This window comes from Achroia grisella, unplaced genomic scaffold, assembly GCF_030625045.1.
Source record: "Achroia grisella isolate CSIRO2021 unplaced genomic scaffold, CSIRO_AGI_Agris_v1 utg546, whole genome shotgun sequence".
NCBI classification, from domain to species: domain Eukaryota; kingdom Metazoa; phylum Arthropoda; class Insecta; order Lepidoptera; family Pyralidae; genus Achroia; species Achroia grisella.
In genome coordinates this window covers 3,866,363-3,888,570 of record NW_026712931.1, presented here as the reverse complement: position 1 = coordinate 3,888,570, position 22,208 = coordinate 3,866,363, and the positions used below count along the sequence as shown (strand labels likewise).

The following is a 22,208-nucleotide window of genomic DNA, read 5'->3' as shown; positions in this document are numbered from 1 at the left end:
ACAAAGAACTAAAATTCAACTGTATATACTGATTGTTGTTTATATATAATTCAAGAATACAAAAATGTGTGAAACAATACATTTTAATGTTAAAATGTACCATATCACACATTTTTACTTTTAATGTATGGATTGTAATTAGTTAGGAGGACGGATCGGCAGATTATTTAATACCTACTAATAGATGTGAATAGAATGTACACTAATTGAACAATAACCTTAGAATTCTTATAATAAACATATATAATAAAGCCGTCTTTTTATTCTATACTACCCGCGACTTCATCCGCGTTCATATTAACTTTCTTTTATTAAAATAAATACATTTTTTTAAATAAAAATAACTTAAAGTACGTCTTAAAACATTAGTTATCTGTTAGTCCTATCACGAACGGTATAGTCGTTTCAGAGCAAGAACAAACAGACAAACAAACATTTTTAAAATTAAGTTTTTGATACATATACTCAAATCCATGTAGTGGAAATCAGTTAAGTTGAAATTATAAACAGACAATTAAATTTTATCTTTTTGTATAGACTTTACGTGAAAGTCAGTCTGTACGTAATAGTCAGATTTTTTAAACTTTAATATAAGTGAGTAGTAGGTACAAAAATAATGGTGCTATTTCGTAGGTACAATAAATATAATTTTAGTATTTATGCAAAATCAAAACCAATTATATAATATGAAGTTTAATACATATTGCGAAGAATTTATACAATATTTTTGGAATATCCGAAAATAATAAAAAAAGTATAATGTTATGCGCTACTTATTTAAGACTGAGTGTTTGAATAATAAAGGCTTCCCAAACACAATTACAATGGCACGTGCAGCCGTTGCGTTATGTCGTACAAAATACATGACACGTCCGAGAGATTGATGTCAACGCCTCCTTGAACCCTCGTTTCACAAATTTAATTCACAATAAGTAACAACACTTTTGTATGCGTCCGCGCACAATACCTATTCAGATTTATTGTGAAGTGCTGAATCGGTAATCGGCTGTATGCCCGGTCGCTCACCCTTCATTATACTTACTTTAAATGATTGACCAGACAAATCAACTTTGCAAAAATCTTTAATAAACATTTACAAATTTTATTTAACTATATCATATTTCACAATTATATAAAATAATTATAATATTCGAACAATTGTCAATTGAGATAATAAATATTTTCAGAAAAATGTTTTTGAAAATTCATTTACAATGTTTCGTATTCAACATATTCTGCTATATGATTCAGTTCATACAAAATTACATTGAGTAACTCCTTGGATTCATACAGTAAAGTAAATATTTTTTGCAGAGATGGTTTTGATACTTCATTTTTCAGGGATTCGAAATAATTCCTTAGAGCTTCGGTCAGAGATTCAATTTCATCTTGAAGAGGCTTTAAGTTTGATATATAAATATCTGACAATGTATCATTATTAAACCTGGTGAGGAGTTCTTCAAATATTTGGTTGTAATCTGCTTCAACTGTCTTATAAATGTCCGCTGTTTTAGCGGCCAGTAGCTCGTCTAAAATATCTTTAGGTTCATCCTTATTATCTTCATAGGAATAATAATTTCTTGAATGTATATCTAAAAATATATGTTTTTTTTTTGATATGCCTAGATAATTATCGCGCCATCCAGTGACGCGTGTGTGAATTATTATTATACATACATATTTTTTTTTGTAAATACACACATAACATACATAGAAAACACCCATACAAATACAAACTATCATACTCATAAATAAAAATGTTTGTACCGTGCTTGTACAGCGCTTTACTTACAATGAGTTCGATTCCACTCATTGTAAGTAAAGCGCTGTGCTAAACCGCTAGACCACCGAGGCTTTCTATTTGCGAAAATAATTAACAAGAAAATAGTACTTATGTACTAATTTTATACTTACGATAATAATTACTAATTTTGTCATTACAATTTCTACAATATACTCCAAACTGTTTTGTATTAATTTCTAGCTTTATTAACAGCGGGTCAATATTTGCAAGATTTTGATTTATTTCAATCTGGATTCTTTTTGTATTTACGTTCTTTATATTGTCATAAAAATGATAATAATCATCTTGTAAATTTAAAATATCATACATAGTTCGACCAAAATCATTTAATGCTATATCTTTCAAATTATATTTAAGTTCTGCTATCTTATTCTTATACGATTCATGATCGACATCGATCTTGTGGCTCATTTCGATTTTGCTGATATCAACATATTTTTTCAATTTTTCTTTGATACGTTCAAATACATCTCTCGTATTACCACAATAACCAGGTTTTTGATCGGTATTGTTTTCAGTTGTAAACTTGAAAAAATCTTCAGCTTCTGCATTTACTATTTGTACTGAAAATTATTATAAATATTTTATCTTTATTGATATTATATAATAAAACTAAATGAAACAATAAAGAAGCTACAAAATATAAAGAAACTGGGCTAGTAAAGTCGAATAAATATATATTTATAATTACAATAATATATAATATTACAATAATGAATCTTAGTAAGTATCTTAAATTTATTTCTAATTATTATGTAATAACATTTTCACATACCATTTTGTGGCCAGGGTTGGATACATGTAAGTTTGCATATTTGTTTCTGTGTATTTAAAGTTTCTATTATTTTCGCTGCCTTTTCCAACTTCTCGTTAAATTTCATCTCCAAAGAAGGATATTTTTCCAATGCGGAGGATATTTCTATTACGAATGGTTCTATAGTTTGCTGGGTTCGAGCCAACTCTTCAAGAATATGCTTTAAATGTTGTGGTCTATCCTCAAACCAGCTCTGAAAATCTTTAATTTCTTGTATATTCCTATCACGCATTTCGACAGCAGTCTCATAATAACTGTCGTTAATTGATTTGTATATCTGTAATTCGTCAGAAAAATAATCTATCGTCACTTTTAAATCGTTATAACTGAATAACGTTTGACCTTCCAAACACTTTAGAATCGATTCTGAAAAAAAAATGTGATTATTTCCTTGTCTCATACATATCACATTACTTGTTAATTAATTTCACTTATTTATATATACAATCATTTTGTTGCATAATAACTATGTGGTGTATATTTATTACTTATTCAAATTAAATTATCTGTTTGGTATTTTTTGTGAATATGATAATGGAACGGTATCGGAATGGTGCCTCCACCTTCGCTATAAGCTGGCTACGTTATACGCTGACGGGGAGCCCGTGGACGATGTTGAGATGAAGATGATGTTACATTAGTCAGATCATCGATATAAAGTCATCAGACATTTATCACAGTGATTTCCATGGAGGATAGCGTGCTAGTAATGAATAGTTAGTCCTTACCCCCTTCAATATGTTCATGTACTCCACAAAGTAATTGAATACAAGTATGTACATTAGCATTATATTGTATAAATACATGTGGAGGTCTTTATAAAATATAACTGGAAATTACAGCAGATGCTCTATGAAAAAGAATTATACATCATACATTACTTGTCATTATTCTGAACTTATAGTAAATACAGAATACTAATATTTACAGTTATAATCACTTGATTTGTACAGGTTTAAATTGTATAATTTTATAGTAGATATGTACATATCTTATCGTAGGTCTACTAGAGAAGTCTCATTATAATATTAAACTTAGCTTTGTACTAAGCGAAATAATATATAAAAATATACATAAATTCGTATATGTCGTTTTGTCTACTTGATTCACAATTAAACAGCTAAATAGATCTTAATCATATTTGACGTTTTATTACGCGCACGGCCATTGGCTATCATTTATCTAAAAAATAGGAGTAAATATATAACCATATATATTTTTTTCTAATACCATCAGTATGCGGAGTGGTTTCCGAAGAATTGGTTTCTGGTTCTATTTCTTCATTGTTCAAGTTTTCATCACTGATATATTGTTGATCTAATCGAGGTTTTTGTGTTGAAAACCAGTTCCGGTGGTTATTAAAAAAAGAAATTCCGAAAACTCTACTATTAAATAACAGTACAACAGTCATACATAATTTTAATGACAACATTGTAGGATACAGATACTAACAGAATAAGCTGTTACTCGCATGTAGTGATATAAACCCTTATTTATATATAAAAAAAATACAAAATTTCAAGAATGTATGACCGTAAAGTTATTTACAATATTATAGACACTTAAAAATAATGACCCATTAATTTTTATTGTTCTGTAATATAATGAATATATTACATTTTTTAATTTTATTGAAACATGGCAGTAAAAATCTAAAATCGTTTCTTATAGATATAATAGTAGACGGTGCAACAAGTAATCAACTAAATAAAAAAAATGTTTTTAGTACCATATAAAATACTCACAATTGTGACAAGGTATTTTAATGTTCTATTCGTACTATACGGGAAAAATAGAAACATTTAAAAAAATTAAAGAGAAAGAAGAGCCAAAAAAAGAAATCAGATTGCATAAAACATCATATAAAAACATAAATGAATAGAAATTTAATATTTGACATGTATTACTTTCGCATTAAATAGTATTAATAATAGAGTGACTATAAAGTTAGGTCATAGTTATCACGAAGTCGATATAACACGTAACTGCAGCGACCTCGTATGGTCGCCATGTTGTCTGGAGGGCGCTAGAACGACAGGACGTGCCGACCTCTGCACCTTGTATCATTAATTTTAATCAACTAGTGCTAATTAATTCGATTTTATATAACCAAGTCTTTTCTCACAGTATTTCAATTAACACTAAGGTTTTGTAAAAGATAGGCAACCATTGACAGATAAGAACGGTCATACTGCCAACAATTCTCAATTATAACGTGTTGATTCAATAAAATAAGTTTACGATTTTCAATAAGAGTATGAACGGCCAATCTCAGTTAAACGTCCGCTAACTAGTAAATATATTTAAATAAATTATGTACCTATTTTACAAGAATATATTCTAATCATTCACTCTGGTAGATCCACGAGCAAGTTATCTCTTTTAAAATGTTGTAGATATATGTTTAAATCTTTTTACTAACGAATACCTCATAGCATTTTGAATGTTATATAATTAATAATGTCAATATCCAACTGCTGCAAGCTTATTATATCTAAATTGTAAAGTTGAATAGATTTGTAGACATAGATTACTTGTATCTAACATACCCGTAAGCCTCATTTATCAAGTCTGGGCTGAGACAGGAAAGGGGGTAGCAAAGGATAGGGGGGATAGCGAGGGTTGCCGGGGGTACGAAGCGGCGAGGGGGGCGGTCGGCGGCGTTCAAGGTTAAGGCCAGCCTAACTCACCCCCTGCAGACGCACGCATCCACTAGATGTACGAATACGTATACACTATGTACATTATCAAATATTTTCTGTTGCTTTTGAATCGCTATTGTTAGTATAAACATTATATTGAAATAAATAAAGTAGGTAATTTAAATTACATAATATGAAATTTAAATTTAGAACTCTACAAGTTAATACTAGTATAGATTGTAAATTAATATACGTGTAGTTTCGTATCTCGTAAGATAGCAGACTTTAAAAATTTATTTCCATAAAAATATAAACTTCAATGGTGGATAAAACAATAAGGATTCGACAGGAAAGCAAATCTACCGAATGCTAAGAAATTTGTCGCTCTGCCATAATTTAAAAACTCTACACAAAAATCGAGATAACAGAAAAAAGATGCCTACAGAAAGTTAAATTGAATTCTCATTTAATAAAGAGCTTAAAAATGTTTTTTTGTCGTTATCAAATATTTAAAGACCACGAAATCTTACATTGTATAAAACTACTACTAAACATCGAAGGAATTAATTTTCTTACCATTACTGGGCATGAATTTCCCCTCATAGAATAATTTAGCCTACAATTGCGTTACTGATGAAGCTTATTTGACCGATATATTTATGCTTTGTTCCCGTTGCATGTTACAACATTCTTACTATAAAAATATGTATTACATAACATATACAATAGAAGCTCCGTATCGCCGCGGATACCTAATGAATGTCCACACCTGTTGGTATACCTAAGTATTAATTTAACATATTTATGACTTAATCTTTCTATATATCAAAATTAATTAATTATCTACTTATGTTAACAAACTATTTTCTTTCGTATTCGTTTAAAATTTAAATTCAAACGTTGACAAAAGCGTTTGCCCTTGCAGACTTCTCTTGCTACGTTCATTTTTATAACTCTTTTTTATTCATTCATGTCGATTCCGTCTAGCCGGTCCTCTCTGGAAACTAATTTCGATCAATTGACAATGGTTTGCGCAGTTTCGTATCTTTTTATATTTTTGAATAATTCACTGGCAACTTGATATTAATTCTACTTTGTTAAATGATAGAACTAACATTGTTATGGATTAAGTCTGTTTGGTCTTGATTACGTTTCCAAAGAAAAGTGTACTTGAAAATCGATTGAACTGAAATCGATATTGAATCTGCAGTTCTGCAGTTCGATATTGAATAAACAGTTATTTTGATAATATTATGGCCAATACATACTATTATAAAATTAAATGTAATACTCATTATTTGTAGCACAATATAAAATTAAATGATTCTAATATGTATCTAATGATACTAATATAAAATATAGAACGCACTTATTACTTGCCCACGCTGTCTATAAAGGCAGCCCGAAATAACATCTCTTAATTCATAAATTTTGCAGTGTAACAAATAAAATTGTTTTATTAAATGGTCATCGTCAAAACATGAGAATAAGTTACTCAGAAATATAAACAATTTACCTATTAATATTACAAACAACCAAGTCTTGAACTGAAGAACTTATGTTTAATTACCCGAAATTTCTGTAAGTGTAAAACGTTTCTATTATAACATGACCTCTTTGCTTAATTTGTATGATATTAAAACCAGTAATAGTTCTTGAGAAATTGAGCGAAATAATAACACAATTACATTTTTTTGGACTTAAAGAATTTACGATCTAAGTTCAAGTAGTGAACTAATTATTTTAATTAACTTGTTTAATACTAATTGTTTTTTATGAAAATAAGACTACCACATTCACTACCAAATGGTAGTCTATGAGGTGTGATCTGTATAAGTCTAAGTGAGAATTTATAGAAGTAATTAAAAAAATAATTTTTATTACTCTGGTAAACTCGCCATAAAGGTTTTGTTGTACCTATTTAGTTCAGAGCCCTAACATTCAAGTCTAGACACATATTCATAAAAATAAAAGATGATAAAAGTTAGTGGCTGTGCTTCAAAATATATTAAATAACTATTTTAAAATATTTTTATGTCTAACTTAACTATTAATATGTAGCATTATCTTATCTGTGCTATTAATGTAAATACTATATTAATAATAATACCAAACTGTATATTCTACTGAATGATAACCTGTGAAAAAATAATGTAAGTTTTGTTTATTTGTACCTAATATATTACACATTATATCTTACAAAATACAATGTTTCCATTTAGGTAATATGTATTTATTTTCATAGAACAAACGGGGTAAATGACAATACATATCAAAAAAGTTCTTTTTTGTGGTGTAACATAAATCTTTATTAAATTTATAATTGATATTATTATATTATTATTATTATTATTGACTGTTATTAATTTATTATGCTAACATTAGTGTTCTTGTGAGAATTGTTTGGTGACAAATTCAGCTTAAACATATTGTATCATTGATACTTTCACTGAATATTCATGTACTTTAATTCCCTCGTCAAACTATCGTTCTAAAGGATTTCTTATTTAATTTTTTGTATATTTTTGTGTACCGAATGATACAGTCTAATAAAGAATATTGACAGACAACAACAATAGTGTCTTCCTTTATGAAACACTGTTAAATATAAAAAGTCTCGCATTACTTTTTTTAATGAATGTGATCTGTAATCTGCAACTAAATGTATGATCATGACCAAAGACACATCGACTATGGAATATTAGCTGTTGGCCGCCGCTGTATCTGTTGTGTGCAATAAAATATAGAGCTGTTTAGTCATGGAAAGGAAAAAAGAAAAAAATATAAAGACGCTCTGTCACATTCATAATAGGACGTCGATTTTCAGTGATAAGAAAAATAAATGCAGTCTCATCCGAAATCAAAATCGAATTAAATGGCACGTGACTGGTGAGTCAATAGTCAGACAGTAGCGAACTCACAACACAACAAACGGATATGAGCCCATCCTCCGAGTTATCGGCCGGCACTTTTGTTAAATTAAAATGGATGAGGATTAAGTGGATGGAGCGGCCGTAACTAACAGTTGGCGGTGACGGCGACGTCTGTGCGATTATGACGCTTTGTTGAGAAACGTATTTAGTACTCGTTCTAAATATTCATTCAACAAATTAAAATTGCCATTTTTATATAATAACTAGCTGTTACAAGCCACTTTGTCCACCTGTGTAGATACGTTCTTATATCTTTTTAAATATATATTTTTTTAATATTTTTCATTATTTCGGACAATTCATAAAGAGCCATCTAGTCCCAAGCTAAACAAAGCTAGTGTTATGTGTACTAGAGACCTAATAGAATTACTTCCTTTATTTAGTAACTTGTTTATTACTTTGAATATAGATTACACTGTTATTAAGATTACACATTTCGATGCAAATTAATATTTAGATAAAATTTATAAATATAAGAATATTATTTAATATCTAATGATTGGAATTACCTACAATAAAATAACGATGTATAAATAACCAATTAATGAAAATAGACACATACGATCAAATCATAAAAAAATAAGTTAAATTAAATTTTTGTCAAGACGCCATTTTATATGGATATTGATGCAATAAAGATGTCTAGATTACTAACCTCATGACCATAGTTACATATTAAAAATATAATAAGAGATAATATTGCATACAAGTACTATTTTTTTATTTTAAGTAATAGAGACAAGCCGGTATGGACACAGTTTTGCAAATCAAGCAATTCAAAATACTCGAAGATAAAAAATACTTTAGTTACAGAGTCATATTTATATAGGAAAATATGAAGATATAAAACATGTAGGTTATTCAAACGGAATAATGTTTGTATTGCCAACAGGTCCCTCGCTCTCCCTAGCTGTTCGGCCCCTACGTTCCGGTTATGGCGTGATGTACCTGCTAACTAAATTGAGTAAGTACTAGTGCTAACAAGGCCTGTCACAAAATGCTACGATCCAGGTCTTCATGAATAGACAACTAAGTGTAAATAATGACCAACCGTCTGAAATAGTCTTTGTACTAAGGCAATCTGGATATGAGTACCACTATTTCAATTAACTCTGCAGCTTGGTTTGTAAACTTTGTTTCGATTTAAGGTTAATTATGGTGGCATAATTGAATGATACTAAGGCATGACTCCTTAGTCCCCCGGAATGGTATGTCATTTATCATGCGACGGTTACCTCACATCTGCTTTTTGTTATTCCAGTCAATAAAAATAAAAGGAAATGTGGAAAAAATATCTACAATATGTGAAGTATTTATTATAACGTTATTTTGGATCGTAATGTATGGCATACGGAAACAATAAAATAAATTTAATACTACCCATATAGTATTCGATAGCGGCGGATGGCCGAATGACAAAACAGTTGTAAATTCACCATACACGTGCCAATCGAAATCGTTATTAGATAGACTACACAACAATTTAAAATATGGTTCTTCTGAAAAACTTTAATTGGGATTAAATATCAGGAATGTCAATCAATGAATATTCTAATATCAGATACAAAGCAATATGGTTGAATTGAGAACTTTCCTTTTAAGTGATTTAAAATTATAATATTCATGTACCCAACTATTTATAAGGTATTGTTTTTGTGTTTCAAAAATGAACTTTTATTAGTTAATAATAACATTTGTACTACTTACTTATATTTATTTGCTACCATAAAATTTTAAATGATACCATATCATTACTTAAAAATGATATGGTATCATTTACAGATATATTAAGAAAAATAAATTTAAACTTGAAACTCATATTGTCCTGCGTCGCACATACCTATGAGCAGCGTTTATTTCAAAGTCAATTTGAAATAAAATCCGTCTGGCTTTGATAAAAAAAGAGATTGCACCGCTTGACCTCTGACTTGTTGTACAATTAAGATATAAGTAAGTATAAAAGTATTTAATTATTTATAATAGGTATTTTTGTTTCATGACTAAGAAAATCATTATTAATGATAATGAATACCAAATTATAATTCTACCTATGTGCCTACTATTCATATAACCTTTTGAACCATATGAAGTAATTTTAGATGTCTATACATTTTTTTCAATAAAAGACAGACTGAAGATTGACGTTACAACGTTATTCTCGGACAGTTGTAAAACCTATTGATTGATAAAACTCCTTTATTCTGAAGTTGAAATATACCTACAAACTTAGATAGTACAATTTTAATACGCGAACCTAATTTCATGTGCTTTTGGTGAAAATAGGCGGCCTGTATGTACGTAGTTCAAAATTATTTAAAATAAATAATAAAAATATGAAACGAGATTTAATGAATGAAAAATGTCAGAGTCTGTTCTCATTTTATTTCATCATATATATATAACGAAAACAAGAATCTGCTGTTTGATAAGTAAATATTTATTCTATTGCTTTGTAACGTTTTAACAATTATGTATTAAGTTTAAATAATTTCTGTAAATAAAATTATTTAAATTTAATACATAATTGTTAAAACGTTACAAAGCAATAGAATAAATATCTACTTATTAAACGATGAATGATTTTCTTTATTATATCTACAAGTCTTAACATCAGTCTTTGCATCGATTCTTATAAATAAATTAGACAGTAAAACCCTTTTGTGGATTTTCGGTTTGTGTAAATAGCCGTCTAGGTATACAAATTTCCATAATGCAATTCGTCTAGACTAGACAAAGTGCGCTCGCGAGCGCGTGTCGCGAGTCCGTGCCAACGGAGACGCCGACGCCGACGCGCGACGTCTAGAGGTGAGTGAGACTGAGGCGAGACGCAATAATGCAATATGTAAGCACATTAGACACATGTTAAGGTTATATTGACTAACCAACTTGGAAATTTAAAAATAGAATTAACACTAACGAAAACAATACTATTTGTAATTAAATTTAAATATAGGCAATTACGGAGAACTAGTGCCCGCGATTTCACCCCTATGAAAATTAAAGCCTATGTTTTTTCAGATGTATAAGCTATATTACTGTAAAGTTTCATCAAAATCCATACAGTAGTTTATGCGAGAAAGAGTAACAAATATCCATCCATCCATCTATATTAATTTTAATAATATTATAAATAGGAAAGTTTGTGAGTATGGTAATAGAATATAATATTAATAAGATCTTACCTATGAACATATAATGGCATATACTGTAATGCTTATAACATTACTAACTATTATATAATAACAAACTATATTTCTGGCGTAGTGATTATTCTGTCTCTCTGATTATTTTTATTGGTTTGTTTTCGGTGTTTAATTCAGCGAATAGTCAGTCAGAAATAAAAGTGATACAAGAGAAGGGCGGGCTCTATCCTCTTCGGTACCTCGATTTATAATGCCGTATCCATATAGTGCCACAAGGAAATATCTCACATCCACGTCGCATCTAGCAGAGTCTTCCCATTAGTTTATCTGTACAAAGTGCTACTTTAAATAAAACCATTGTGTCTCGTCAGTGACAGAACCGACAGCAAGTAAAAATTATGCATTATATATTATCAGCACTCCATCAGATGAATAGTCATTATAATTCAGTATATTATCTATGACGTATCGATTTCGATGTACAAACAAAACTTAAACAATATGTTACCCACTGAATCACAAAAAGTACATATAAACATTATTGATGTAATAGACCTTGGCCCTGACAGATATAGAATAAAAAGGTGTTATGAATGCACTAAACAGCAAGCGCGAACCCCTGAGTATGTCGTCGGATGCCGTTAGCACGTCATAAATTGCGTAAACTAGCTACATTGTTATCGTTACGATTGTCTGAACGCTATTACAAATTTAAATCGTGTTGTGTCTACTATACCAATTAGGTACGATTAGATAAAACGTTCCCGTACCTATTGTTTAACGATGGAAGTGATGAAATCTCTGGCAATAAACTATAAATATCATCATGAGTAAGACACGTTCACAATTCAGTTACTTGGATACTATACATTTTTTTTATTCTTATTTAATTTAAATACGACTTTTGGTCAGCAACGTACAGAGGACGACGTCTGGAATTTATACATTTTATTATTTTGCTGTTCGTAACACGATTTACATGCTGTTTTTCAAATTGAGTAATGAGCTATGGCAGTAAAATTACAGAGTAGGCGGGAACACATAGAAAACACAAGAATATATGGCCGTGGCCATCATAGCTTGAAATAATTGTAATAATTCAAGAATTATATGAATTGTATCTAAACAACTATTGAATGGTAAGTTACTTCTTTGAACATAATTATATTTTGCCACATTAGGTCCAGATAAATGTAGAGTGTAGGTGTTTATAATTTATTTAACGTAGGTGCATTTAAAACTAGATGTAAACGTCAATGTTAGGCCTTCGCTTCACCTTCAGACGCTCGGAACGGTTCATTTGTCCTAGTATTATTCATTGCTCACTCCGCCGTCTAGACTAGATAAACATTACACATAGTCACGTAGTTAAGTATCTACCTAGGTACAAATTAAAACGCAGAGCAATTGGCCTCACACCACCTACAAATCTAATTTAATTATCTTTCGAGGGTAATTGATTAAATTAGCACCTGTCTCTTTCGCGAGCTCTGTATAAAACTGTTTATTATGGTATATATCCGGTTTCGTATTCTAGGTACTCTAGTACTTGTACTCATTTGTATTAGATTTTTAGAAACTCTTTGTTGTGAGTTAAGCTATAATTTTACATTTATGTCTGTTCAATATGACAATCTGCAAATGGCACATTAAACTAAAATGTAAAGGAGCAGTGGACACTGTATGGTATCGTTAGTTTAGACTAAATTTGATTATTAAATCAGATTGTATGTTAATTTTTTTTTAATATCACGTGAGCCCCGCTCCGGATTCTCTTGCATAGTATTTTTTTCCTCGCTTACTTAAAAAGCATTTAGGTATGTCTATTTGTTGTACTGAACATTGACCGTGACATAACGTGATAAACTGAGACTGAAGTGATATTAAATAGTTTTATGTAATTAAAATTAAGTATAATATTATGAATTTTTCATCAGAAAGTTGAAGACAGATCCGTGACCATTGAAAAAACCTGATATCAAATGGAATATACCTTTATACATTGATCCAGTCAACTCTTAGGTAAATGGAAGATAAAAATGCATATTATAGTATATATGTATATTATATATTATAATGAGCTCAATCTGTAAGATGTCCTTTTTAGTTCACTATTGTATATTGTCAATCGAATGAGTCCAAACACGACGCATAGCTATCATGAGAAGCTAAGATACACCTTCCGTTTCCGGCAACAACCTGATGGTACCTACCTGATAACTGAACTGAACACATGCCAGCAAGAGATTAAAAAAATTGATTACAAATGTTAAGGATCTGCATAATAAAGTCTTATCAGTTGTCATTAAAAATTTCTTATTATTATTTTAATATATTTATGACAAAAAATATTGGCTTTTTGTAATATCTTTATTCATACCACAGATTTAGATTAGAATAAAAAGTATACTATGTTCATTAGATCAGTTATAAATACATACATGTAGATATCTCTGCCTATGTAGATCAAAGAGAACCATGAGATCTGGTTAATAAACTTGTATAACTCAAATCCCTCCATTTACCTAAGCGTGCTTAAGTAGGTAGTAGATTTGTTTATAGTAAACCACACAAATAAGTTTTCTTTTGTAATATAACAAAGATCTAAAGAAAATAACTTGATTCGGATTAAGAAGTACATATATGTAATGGAAGTTTATTATTATTACATGTTGCGGGGAAAGGATAAAAAAAAAAGTAACAGGTCGAATGTCAATAGGGAAAGCTACATTAGATCTACATTATTTGCCTTGGAAGGAATAATTGTCTTATTTGTTTGATTTATGTGTTTATTGTTGTACTGTTAACTAAGAATCTTCATAAAACATATAAGAACTGTTTCGCTGTATTTTTTTTTGTAAGTGTTGTTATTTTATATATTTTTTTTCTTTTGTGTTCGTCTACGGAAGATATCTATCGAATAAGAAAATATTAAATATTAATATTTAATATGTACACATGTCACCTAAATTATTAATTAAAATGATCCGTAAAGGCTTTTTCACTCATTCTTATTCGATAGATCTCTTCCGTAGACGCTTCTTCTCTACAATTCCGTATTGGAACCTATTTAAACCTACGGAATGATGGAGTTTAGTTGTAGACACCAACATAACCATAATTCAAAGAGCTCAATATAATGTACTAAAACAGCTTCTAAATGCGCCTTTATTTGCCAATATATTTGAGTTTCATGATGTTCTCAATATAAATAAAATATCCGAAGGGAAAAACGGGACTAATCAATACCAATTTAAATGTCGATGATTTACACTCTAACTGCGACGAAACCTTTACTACATCTGCTCATAATCTTCAACTGATTGCAAGATAAATCAAAATAAGTAAAAAAAATCTTAAAATAATCTTATATATTCGCTCTTATATATATCTCAATTCTCTGTATCATCATTTTGTCTTCTAATGTTGTAAATATTCTATTTGGCATATTGCACATACTAATCTATTATACGATATAATTACGTATCGTATACGCATCTACGTAATATTGTTATGCAATACACTGAAATTGGACAGATAATTCAGTACACCTATAGTCGACAGTCCTGACGGCGCACACATACACGTGCTAGGCCCAGCTCGATGTCGGTCGAATGTCTAGACTCTCTCGACGACCTACGCCCCCACACGTCTACGTAGTTACCTCTGCTACGCAAAGCTCGCTTTGTATTAGCTTACGTTTTATTTTAATTGCTATAAAAATGTTATTCTAAGGGCTTTTATCTGAAATAGAAAAATGCTTATTTTTCTATTTCAGTTTATTTTATATTAGGACAGAAACGGATTATATTCTTTCGTTGGCTTCTATTTTGTAGGGAAAAACATATATACGTTTTTTTTATCGTTTCGACGGAGGTATAAATGAAGTTCTACACCAGTAAAGATATACTAAAGTTACATTTGCCAAATAAGTGAGCACTAGGCTCAAAGTCCTGACAATAAAGACACACTAGTACCTATATATTAAAACTATATAATAATAATAATAATTTATAATAATATTGCTACAATTATACATCAATATATAGCACATAAACATAAATTCATAGAAAGCAAAGTTCCATATCACAAATACAGCCCTATTAATGTATTACAAAATGATCACTGTTAACTGTACTGGGATAGAACAATAGACCCGACATAATATTACACGACAAAATCAATAAAAAAGTATATTTTGTAGATATAGCCATCCCAAACACACACAATATACAAAGCACAGTCAATGAAAAACTAACAAAGTACACAGATCTAGCAATATAATTTAAAAAACAATGGAAAGCACACACCATACATATAGTTTTGTCATCCACAGGAATTATACCAAAAAGTCTGAACAAACACCTAGACACGTTGCATATCCTCTACAATAGACCTATTACAAAAAGCCGTTATACTAAACACATGCCGAATAGTACGAAAATTTCTTTCTTCATCACATAACTCATCCATGCTTGGCTAAGGCCCGCGTGTATGATATATAAAATAATAATAATAATAGTAATTTATTTGCTCAATTTATATTAGTAACACAATATTACTACTATACTAATTTATTAATTAGTTATTTCAATTTTACTAAGAAAATCAGTACTTGTGTAATATAATTTGTTATTAATTATTACACAATTAACTTAAGTTCTTAATATATTTAATGACTCTAAAACACCAAGTAAAACTGACACATCATCTTTCTGGACAATAGTACTCGTGTCTCAACACTATTATTAGATCACCATTAAAAATATGCTACCAAATTAATGAATAGCAGTGACAGCTCATTCGTTAATATTTGAAATTGTAATGAACGTGAAACTCAAGGTCACTGGAACTATATTGCTTATAAAAAATAATTTCTAGAGGGATGTTCTCGTATTAGTCCTATATCTCATTTCTTATTTTATTTTTCATGAAAGAACTATATGTAATAGATATAACTCTTACACGTATGTCCATAGATAATATAAGTTTGTTCGTATGCAAACGTCTAGACGCGAGGGCGGATTTATGGAGTCTAAGTAAGTGAGAATGTTATATAAATACTGAATTCAGGATCGACGCTTTTACGATCGTAGACGGCTTTAATAAATGCCGACAACGTAGGTACAGAAATTGGGTCACACAATGGAATACTAATTGCTCTCTGGAATGTTAAATAGAAATCCCAGTCGTTTTTCATAAAATATCGTTTTATTTTCACAATTTTCTTCGTGAAAGACCATAATTAATATTATTGAACTGACTTATAAAAAGACTAGGTTACAATTTCGTAGCAAAATACGGGTATATCGAATGCTGACAGAATACATAAAACTGTCTACTGGTGCTACTTTAATTATAATTATTTTTTATTATACTCTAATTAATTTTAGGTCTGTATTGAAGTATCATCTTAAGGGTGATGCATTAAATTACTGTATACCAGAGGCATCATTTGCACAAATTATTAACAAAATTAAATCTACTAAAATTAATAAAATGACCACAGTTGTGTTATTTTTCGGTAATAGTATTAAATTAAATAGACAGGATATAATTAAAGGTATTCAGTATTGGTTACAATTGAATGTATATAAGATTGTATTGTGCGCTCTTCCTTATACAAGTAGCCATTATCATAAAAAAATTAACAATAAGGTATTCAATTCAATTCGAGCAAAAACATTACTGGAGGCTAATGTCAGCCCTTGCTCTTTAACATTTAAATTTTCACATGTCAGCCCTTCTCATATAATAAAAATATTCAATCAATTAGATTTAAAAAATACGGAAGATCCCTGGGGCATGTCAGTTAAAGTAGTTAGTTCATTCATAGATATTGTTGCTCCTTATCTAGCTACTATTTTCAATAAATGTGTTGATAATGGCGTGTTTCCTCAATTAATGAAATTTAGCAAATTAATTCCACTGTTTAAATCTGGAGATAGATTTGAGCTAGGCAACTATAGACCAATTTCTATTTTGCCAGTTCTAAGTAGGTAAAGTGCGAATACTGTAACTACCATATAGTAATTTTTGTAGCTGTGACGTGGTCGTGTGGAATGAGTAGTCATGCTCACTAAAATGTGCAGACATGTGGCGGCGTGGTGGGCCGGGTCATTGGGCTCCCTAAAATATGGTCGAGCGCAGTGATGGCTGGCTCATCCGTCATACTCGTGAAACGAGTGCTGTTTGTAGGGCTGGTCTGCTCTTATCACTACGACTGATTTAAACTTATAGCATATTTTTGACCCAAAAAATTAGTGCTTGTTGGTAGTTTGTAAATGTAAACTTACAAGGATTATTTAAAAGAGCAACACACAAGTTTCTTGCTCGTTCTTCTTGTGATGAGACAGCTTTCCGAACGAGTGGTAGATAAAAAACAAATTGTTATGACTATTCAAAAGTGTTAAGTTTATTTGAATAAATGATTTTCTATTCTATTCTATAATTATAACACGTCATAGATGGATTACAGTCGTAATTTTTTTTCGTAAATGATGCTGGAACTGAACCCTCCTGGTTTACCAGTCTGGTCTCCTGTGAAGAATTATTCTTTATTTAAAATTTATCAGCACGCTACCACAATGGATTTTTTTTACAAACTTGTAACTAAGTTTGTTTCTTAGGATCATATAGGCTGAAGCCTACCTATATTGTCGACTTTGCACAAATATTACCTCTGGTAAGTCCCAGGGTGGACATTGAAGTGCACCTGACAAAGTACATTAAAAGAAGGGAATGATTTCCATTACTAATACTTCCCTATTCCTCCCAATGAATAGACCAATAAACATGTTATATACATATTCAACTTACGATATCGTTACAATAAGAAGTATTTTGCGTGACTGTTATCGTAAATATTTTTTTATTTAAGTAACAACTTATCTATTGTACCAATATTTCGCAAGTAAATAATTTTATGTCATTACACCGAAAGTCTTGAAATTGAAAAAATATACTATTTTTAATATACCTACCTACTATTAACAATCGATATTGATATCTACTTATTATTTATAGAATCTATCATAAAATTTAGATGTATTATTAAATAGGGTTAATGTTTCTACATTTCAATTAGGTATGACCTGACCTCTAAAGCTCTAACTCTATTCTCTAGTTCTTGAAAAATCCAATATATCCAACTGAGCAGACAGCTGTAGGTACCTACAGACAAATCTGGATTCCGTCTAAACTATTTGAAAGCAACTAGTTTAGTTACCAAATAAATGTACTAGACTTTATTACGAGGGGATATTTAGCCCACAATTATAAATTCAAACTTAAGTTGGTGCTTTTAATGATAACAAAAAGTTACTTCAGCCGAGAGGGCACTTAGCGGTGAATGCGTGACGTAGCGTAATCGTCTAGACTAAACTCTAGACAAAACGTCCTATATATCTTCTCAAGCAAATAATATATTCAAATATTTCAGCAGTTACAAATTTATATATTTAATAATATGACATTGTAAGGTATTCCAGTATTCTCCGATGTACCTATATTTAATATATATTTATGCTACACAAAAAATTAAAACAAACTATAGAATTTCATAATTACGTTATATGTATATACATTTTAAGAAATAAAACTGCTTTCTTCCTATAAATTAAGAAGAAAGTCGACTTGAGGGTAATATGACCTGACGTCACTAAGCTTTCAAATACATTTGTAACAGTTAGGTATACAGAACATATACAAAGTCACCACCGCACCGGTCCGTTGACAACGAACACATCTACGAGTACATCCCTAAGATAAATTCGCTTATAACAAAGAATGACTTGACATGTCGCGATACTATGTTGAACGAATCCAAACGTATTTCTCAGCTTAATTCAGGGTAATTCATAGCAGAATCGGTTATAGGCATTATTAACTTAGTAATAGCACGTAATATATAATACCTAGACCAGTAAGGAATCTAACAGCGTAAGTCATTTTATATGCAAATCTTACAAATGTTAAGTTTGTAAAGATATTAAAAGTTTGAAATGATTGATTTGATAGATTTGAATTAAATATTATATAATAGAACAACTCAAAATATATTGAAGCACCTGCAGCCGATCGATTAAACTTTACTTAGCAACCCCGTGAATTAGTAAATAAAACATCCAGTATCCTTTGTATGTATGTACATTACCACAACTACGACGAATATAATTAATTTAATAATACTTTGTGTGCTAAATGGAGAACGCAGCCCCTGCTCCCGCAACTGTGGGCGTCCGTCGCGAGCCCTCTATTGATCCTGTTAAAGCTCAAGGAATTCTGTAATCATTTCTTTACTTTATTTTTATTATATTTCGCTATAATCTATACTCCTATATAAATATAGCTGAGCTATTACAAATACCCTTAGAGCGTATTAACTTTATGATAAACATAATCATCGATATAATAGTACAACTAGTGACGTCATTCGCGATTTTACTTCTAGGAGAACAGTTAATAAAAAAGAACGAGATGCAGCAAGGCTATGGCACCAAAAATGGGGTTTCTACACAAAACTACGTGAGATACAGGAGGAGGAAGCACAACAATTGGGTATATCTATGCCAATTTTATGATATAAAACAAACAATATTTAAAATACCTAATCTTCAATTAAAATCAAAACGTTAACTTTGATTTAGTACGACTAAGTTAGTATAGTGTCATTTCTTTCGAATGGAAGTTAGGAGTTATAAAGATATCGCCTAATAATAAAAAATAAGCAAAGGTCAATTCTGAACACATTGTGATGATTATTTTTAATTAACAGGGATTAAATATATGTTGGTGTTCATGCGCCTCTTTGTAATCTCTGTATTGGTGAATGTGTTTGTGTATTTTTTCGTTTTTAGATTTGCGATGTCTTAGTTGTTTAGACCTCTGCGTTTAGATTTGCGTTTTACGGTGATCTATTGTGCTCGCTTGTTGTTTAGATCAATTCCATAATATTCTATAACTATTCATGACAAAATTAAGCAATAGCCGTGCGGTCATACAATAATTTAATATCTATATAAAATCGTTGCAAATTAGTTTCTAGTCTAAACAGGAATAAGTCCATCTTGTTTAGTAATATATTTCTACCTATTTTCAATTAGGTAACCAGAGCCTTAATTTTTAATAATTAAATAAAGCTGTTACTAACAATTCAGATTTGCATCATATCAAAATCGTTGGCTTACGATTTTCTATAAACGTAACGTTGTACGGTTCGTATGGCAACTGTGGACTGACTGATCTGTACACAATTTGAAAATTGTATATTTTAAATTAGAATTGTTAGTAATTGCCTTACCAGAAATTTAAATAGAAACATCATTATTGTATACTTTTATATAAGGTATGTCCTTGGATCAATATAAAGCTGCTATTCGCTCCGTGAGTTGTAAACCAGAACCCAAAACACACCCAGTTGTAGTGGATCCAACGCCAACGCCTCTGCCTCGTACATCCTTCGGTAAGAAAGCTTTTGACCATTTAATTTAGACAACAATTAATTAGTTTACATATACTTAGTAGATTATATTTACTGTATAAGCATATCAACAGTATCTATATGTAATTATTTACTGGTCTTTTATTATTACGTTGACTGTTCTCTATGTACATTATGGTAAAAATATCCATTTAAATACCAATTTCTATAAGTTATTTAGTAACCACTTTAGTTGGGGACTAGATGGTGCTGCATGAATTGGTTTGGGTTATTATTATTGGTGAATGCAAATGTTTATATCTACTCATATTTCTTTTATATAAGAAAAAGTAACATATAAAAAATATATAGAATTGAGACTGGTTTTAATATATATTCAAGTTGAGGTTATTTCCAGTTAACAATTACATAATTATTACATAATTGAAGAAAAATGTTGTAAATAAATTGTTTACTTGATGACTTTAAAAAGATACATTTTAGGTATGGTCGGGCGACGAGCACTTTGTCCATTAGAGAGATATGGAAGATTGGTGAAGACAAGTCGAGACTACCCAACCAGACCACCACTACCTGCTGGACAAATTTATGATCCATACAAGCAAACCTTGGTTTTTTTAGGGTTCGTACTTACCGGTTGATAACCTTGTTGTCTAAAACTGTAGTAGGTTTAGTCTTACTTATCATATACCAAAAAATAGATGAAATTTGACCGACACTGAAAAACTGTATTATATAAATCTGGTCCAGGATGATCAAAGTTATTATTCCATAATTTTGATCATCCTGGAATATGTAAGTCGGTACATTTTATATTGCATATACATATGACAAGAGAAAAATGACGCATGGTGTTAAAACTTCCAAATATACTGTACCTACTACTTTTCTATTGAAATTAAATAAATACAATAAAGATTGAGTAAAAAACAAAATATACACAAATACATTAATATGTCGAATGCTGATGAAAGACTGGGATCTTTATAGTTTTATTGATATAAAGCTATGATTACAGGAGTGTCGATGGTGATCCCATATCATACAAGTTGCCACCGGCGAGATGTGAAGTCCATGACGAAATGTGGTCTCATCCACACCAACTGCACATGATGCCATTCAGCCAGGATGCATTAGAGAAAGCTTATCTCTAATCTGGAGACTAAGACTGTATAAAAATTTCTATTACTTTTTATTAGTATTGATATCTAAAATAAAAACGTATATACAATAATGCATTTGAGGCTTTTTTTTGTAATGTGTTTAAGGTCGGTGTAATAAATAATAACAAATGTTGTGAAAACTGGTTTTTATTCGGTTTCCCTTAATTATGATTTCAATGTATGTACTGTAATTACTAGTATTGTATACTTATATGCTATAGCTGATGCGTAACATGAGATTGTGAACATCACATACCATACCATAAC

The 22,208-nt window shown here is 30.2% G+C and overlaps 1 protein-coding gene and 1 pseudogene across 2 annotated transcripts; one reads left to right on the top strand and one right to left on the bottom strand.

Moving 5' to 3' along the window:
* Positions 1–1,209: 1,209 nt before the first annotated feature.
* On the bottom strand, positions 1,210–5,180 carry LOC131848078 (uncharacterized; annotated as a pseudogene).
* Positions 5,181–9,124: 3,944 nt separating this feature from the next.
* On the top strand, positions 9,125–21,951 carry LOC131848278 (uncharacterized). 2 transcript variants are annotated; one of them, XM_059198084.1, is made up of 5 exons: positions 9,125–9,157; positions 19,789–19,895; positions 20,683–20,799; positions 21,262–21,400; positions 21,797–21,951. In XM_059198084.1, the coding sequence occupies exons 3-5, from the start codon at positions 20,685–20,687 to the stop codon at positions 21,930–21,932; spliced, it is 390 nt and encodes a 129-aa protein (XP_059054067.1). In that variant the 5' UTR covers positions 9,125–9,157; positions 19,789–19,895; positions 20,683–20,684; the 3' UTR covers positions 21,933–21,951. The 2 variants fall into 2 exon arrangements, with proteins under 2 accessions (XP_059054067.1, XP_059054066.1); XM_059198083.1 differs by lacking the exon at positions 9,125–9,157 and adding an exon at positions 10,031–10,143.
* The last annotated feature ends 257 nt before the right edge of the window (positions 21,952–22,208 follow it).

What these genes read in the sequence shown, in the direction of transcription:
- LOC131848278 (XM_059198084.1), top strand. Translation starts at nt 20,685, where the DNA reads ATGTCCTTGGATCAATATAAAGCTGCTATTCGCTCCGTGAGTTGTAAA. An exon ending in TCTGCCTCGTACATCCTTCG is followed by an intron (nt 20,800 to 21,261) that starts GTAAGAAAGCTT and finishes GATACATTTTAG; the next exon opens with GTATGGTCGGGCGACGAGCA. An exon ending in CAAACCTTGGTTTTTTTAGG is followed by an intron (nt 21,401 to 21,796) that starts GTTCGTACTTAC and finishes CTATGATTACAG; the next exon opens with GAGTGTCGATGGTGATCCCA.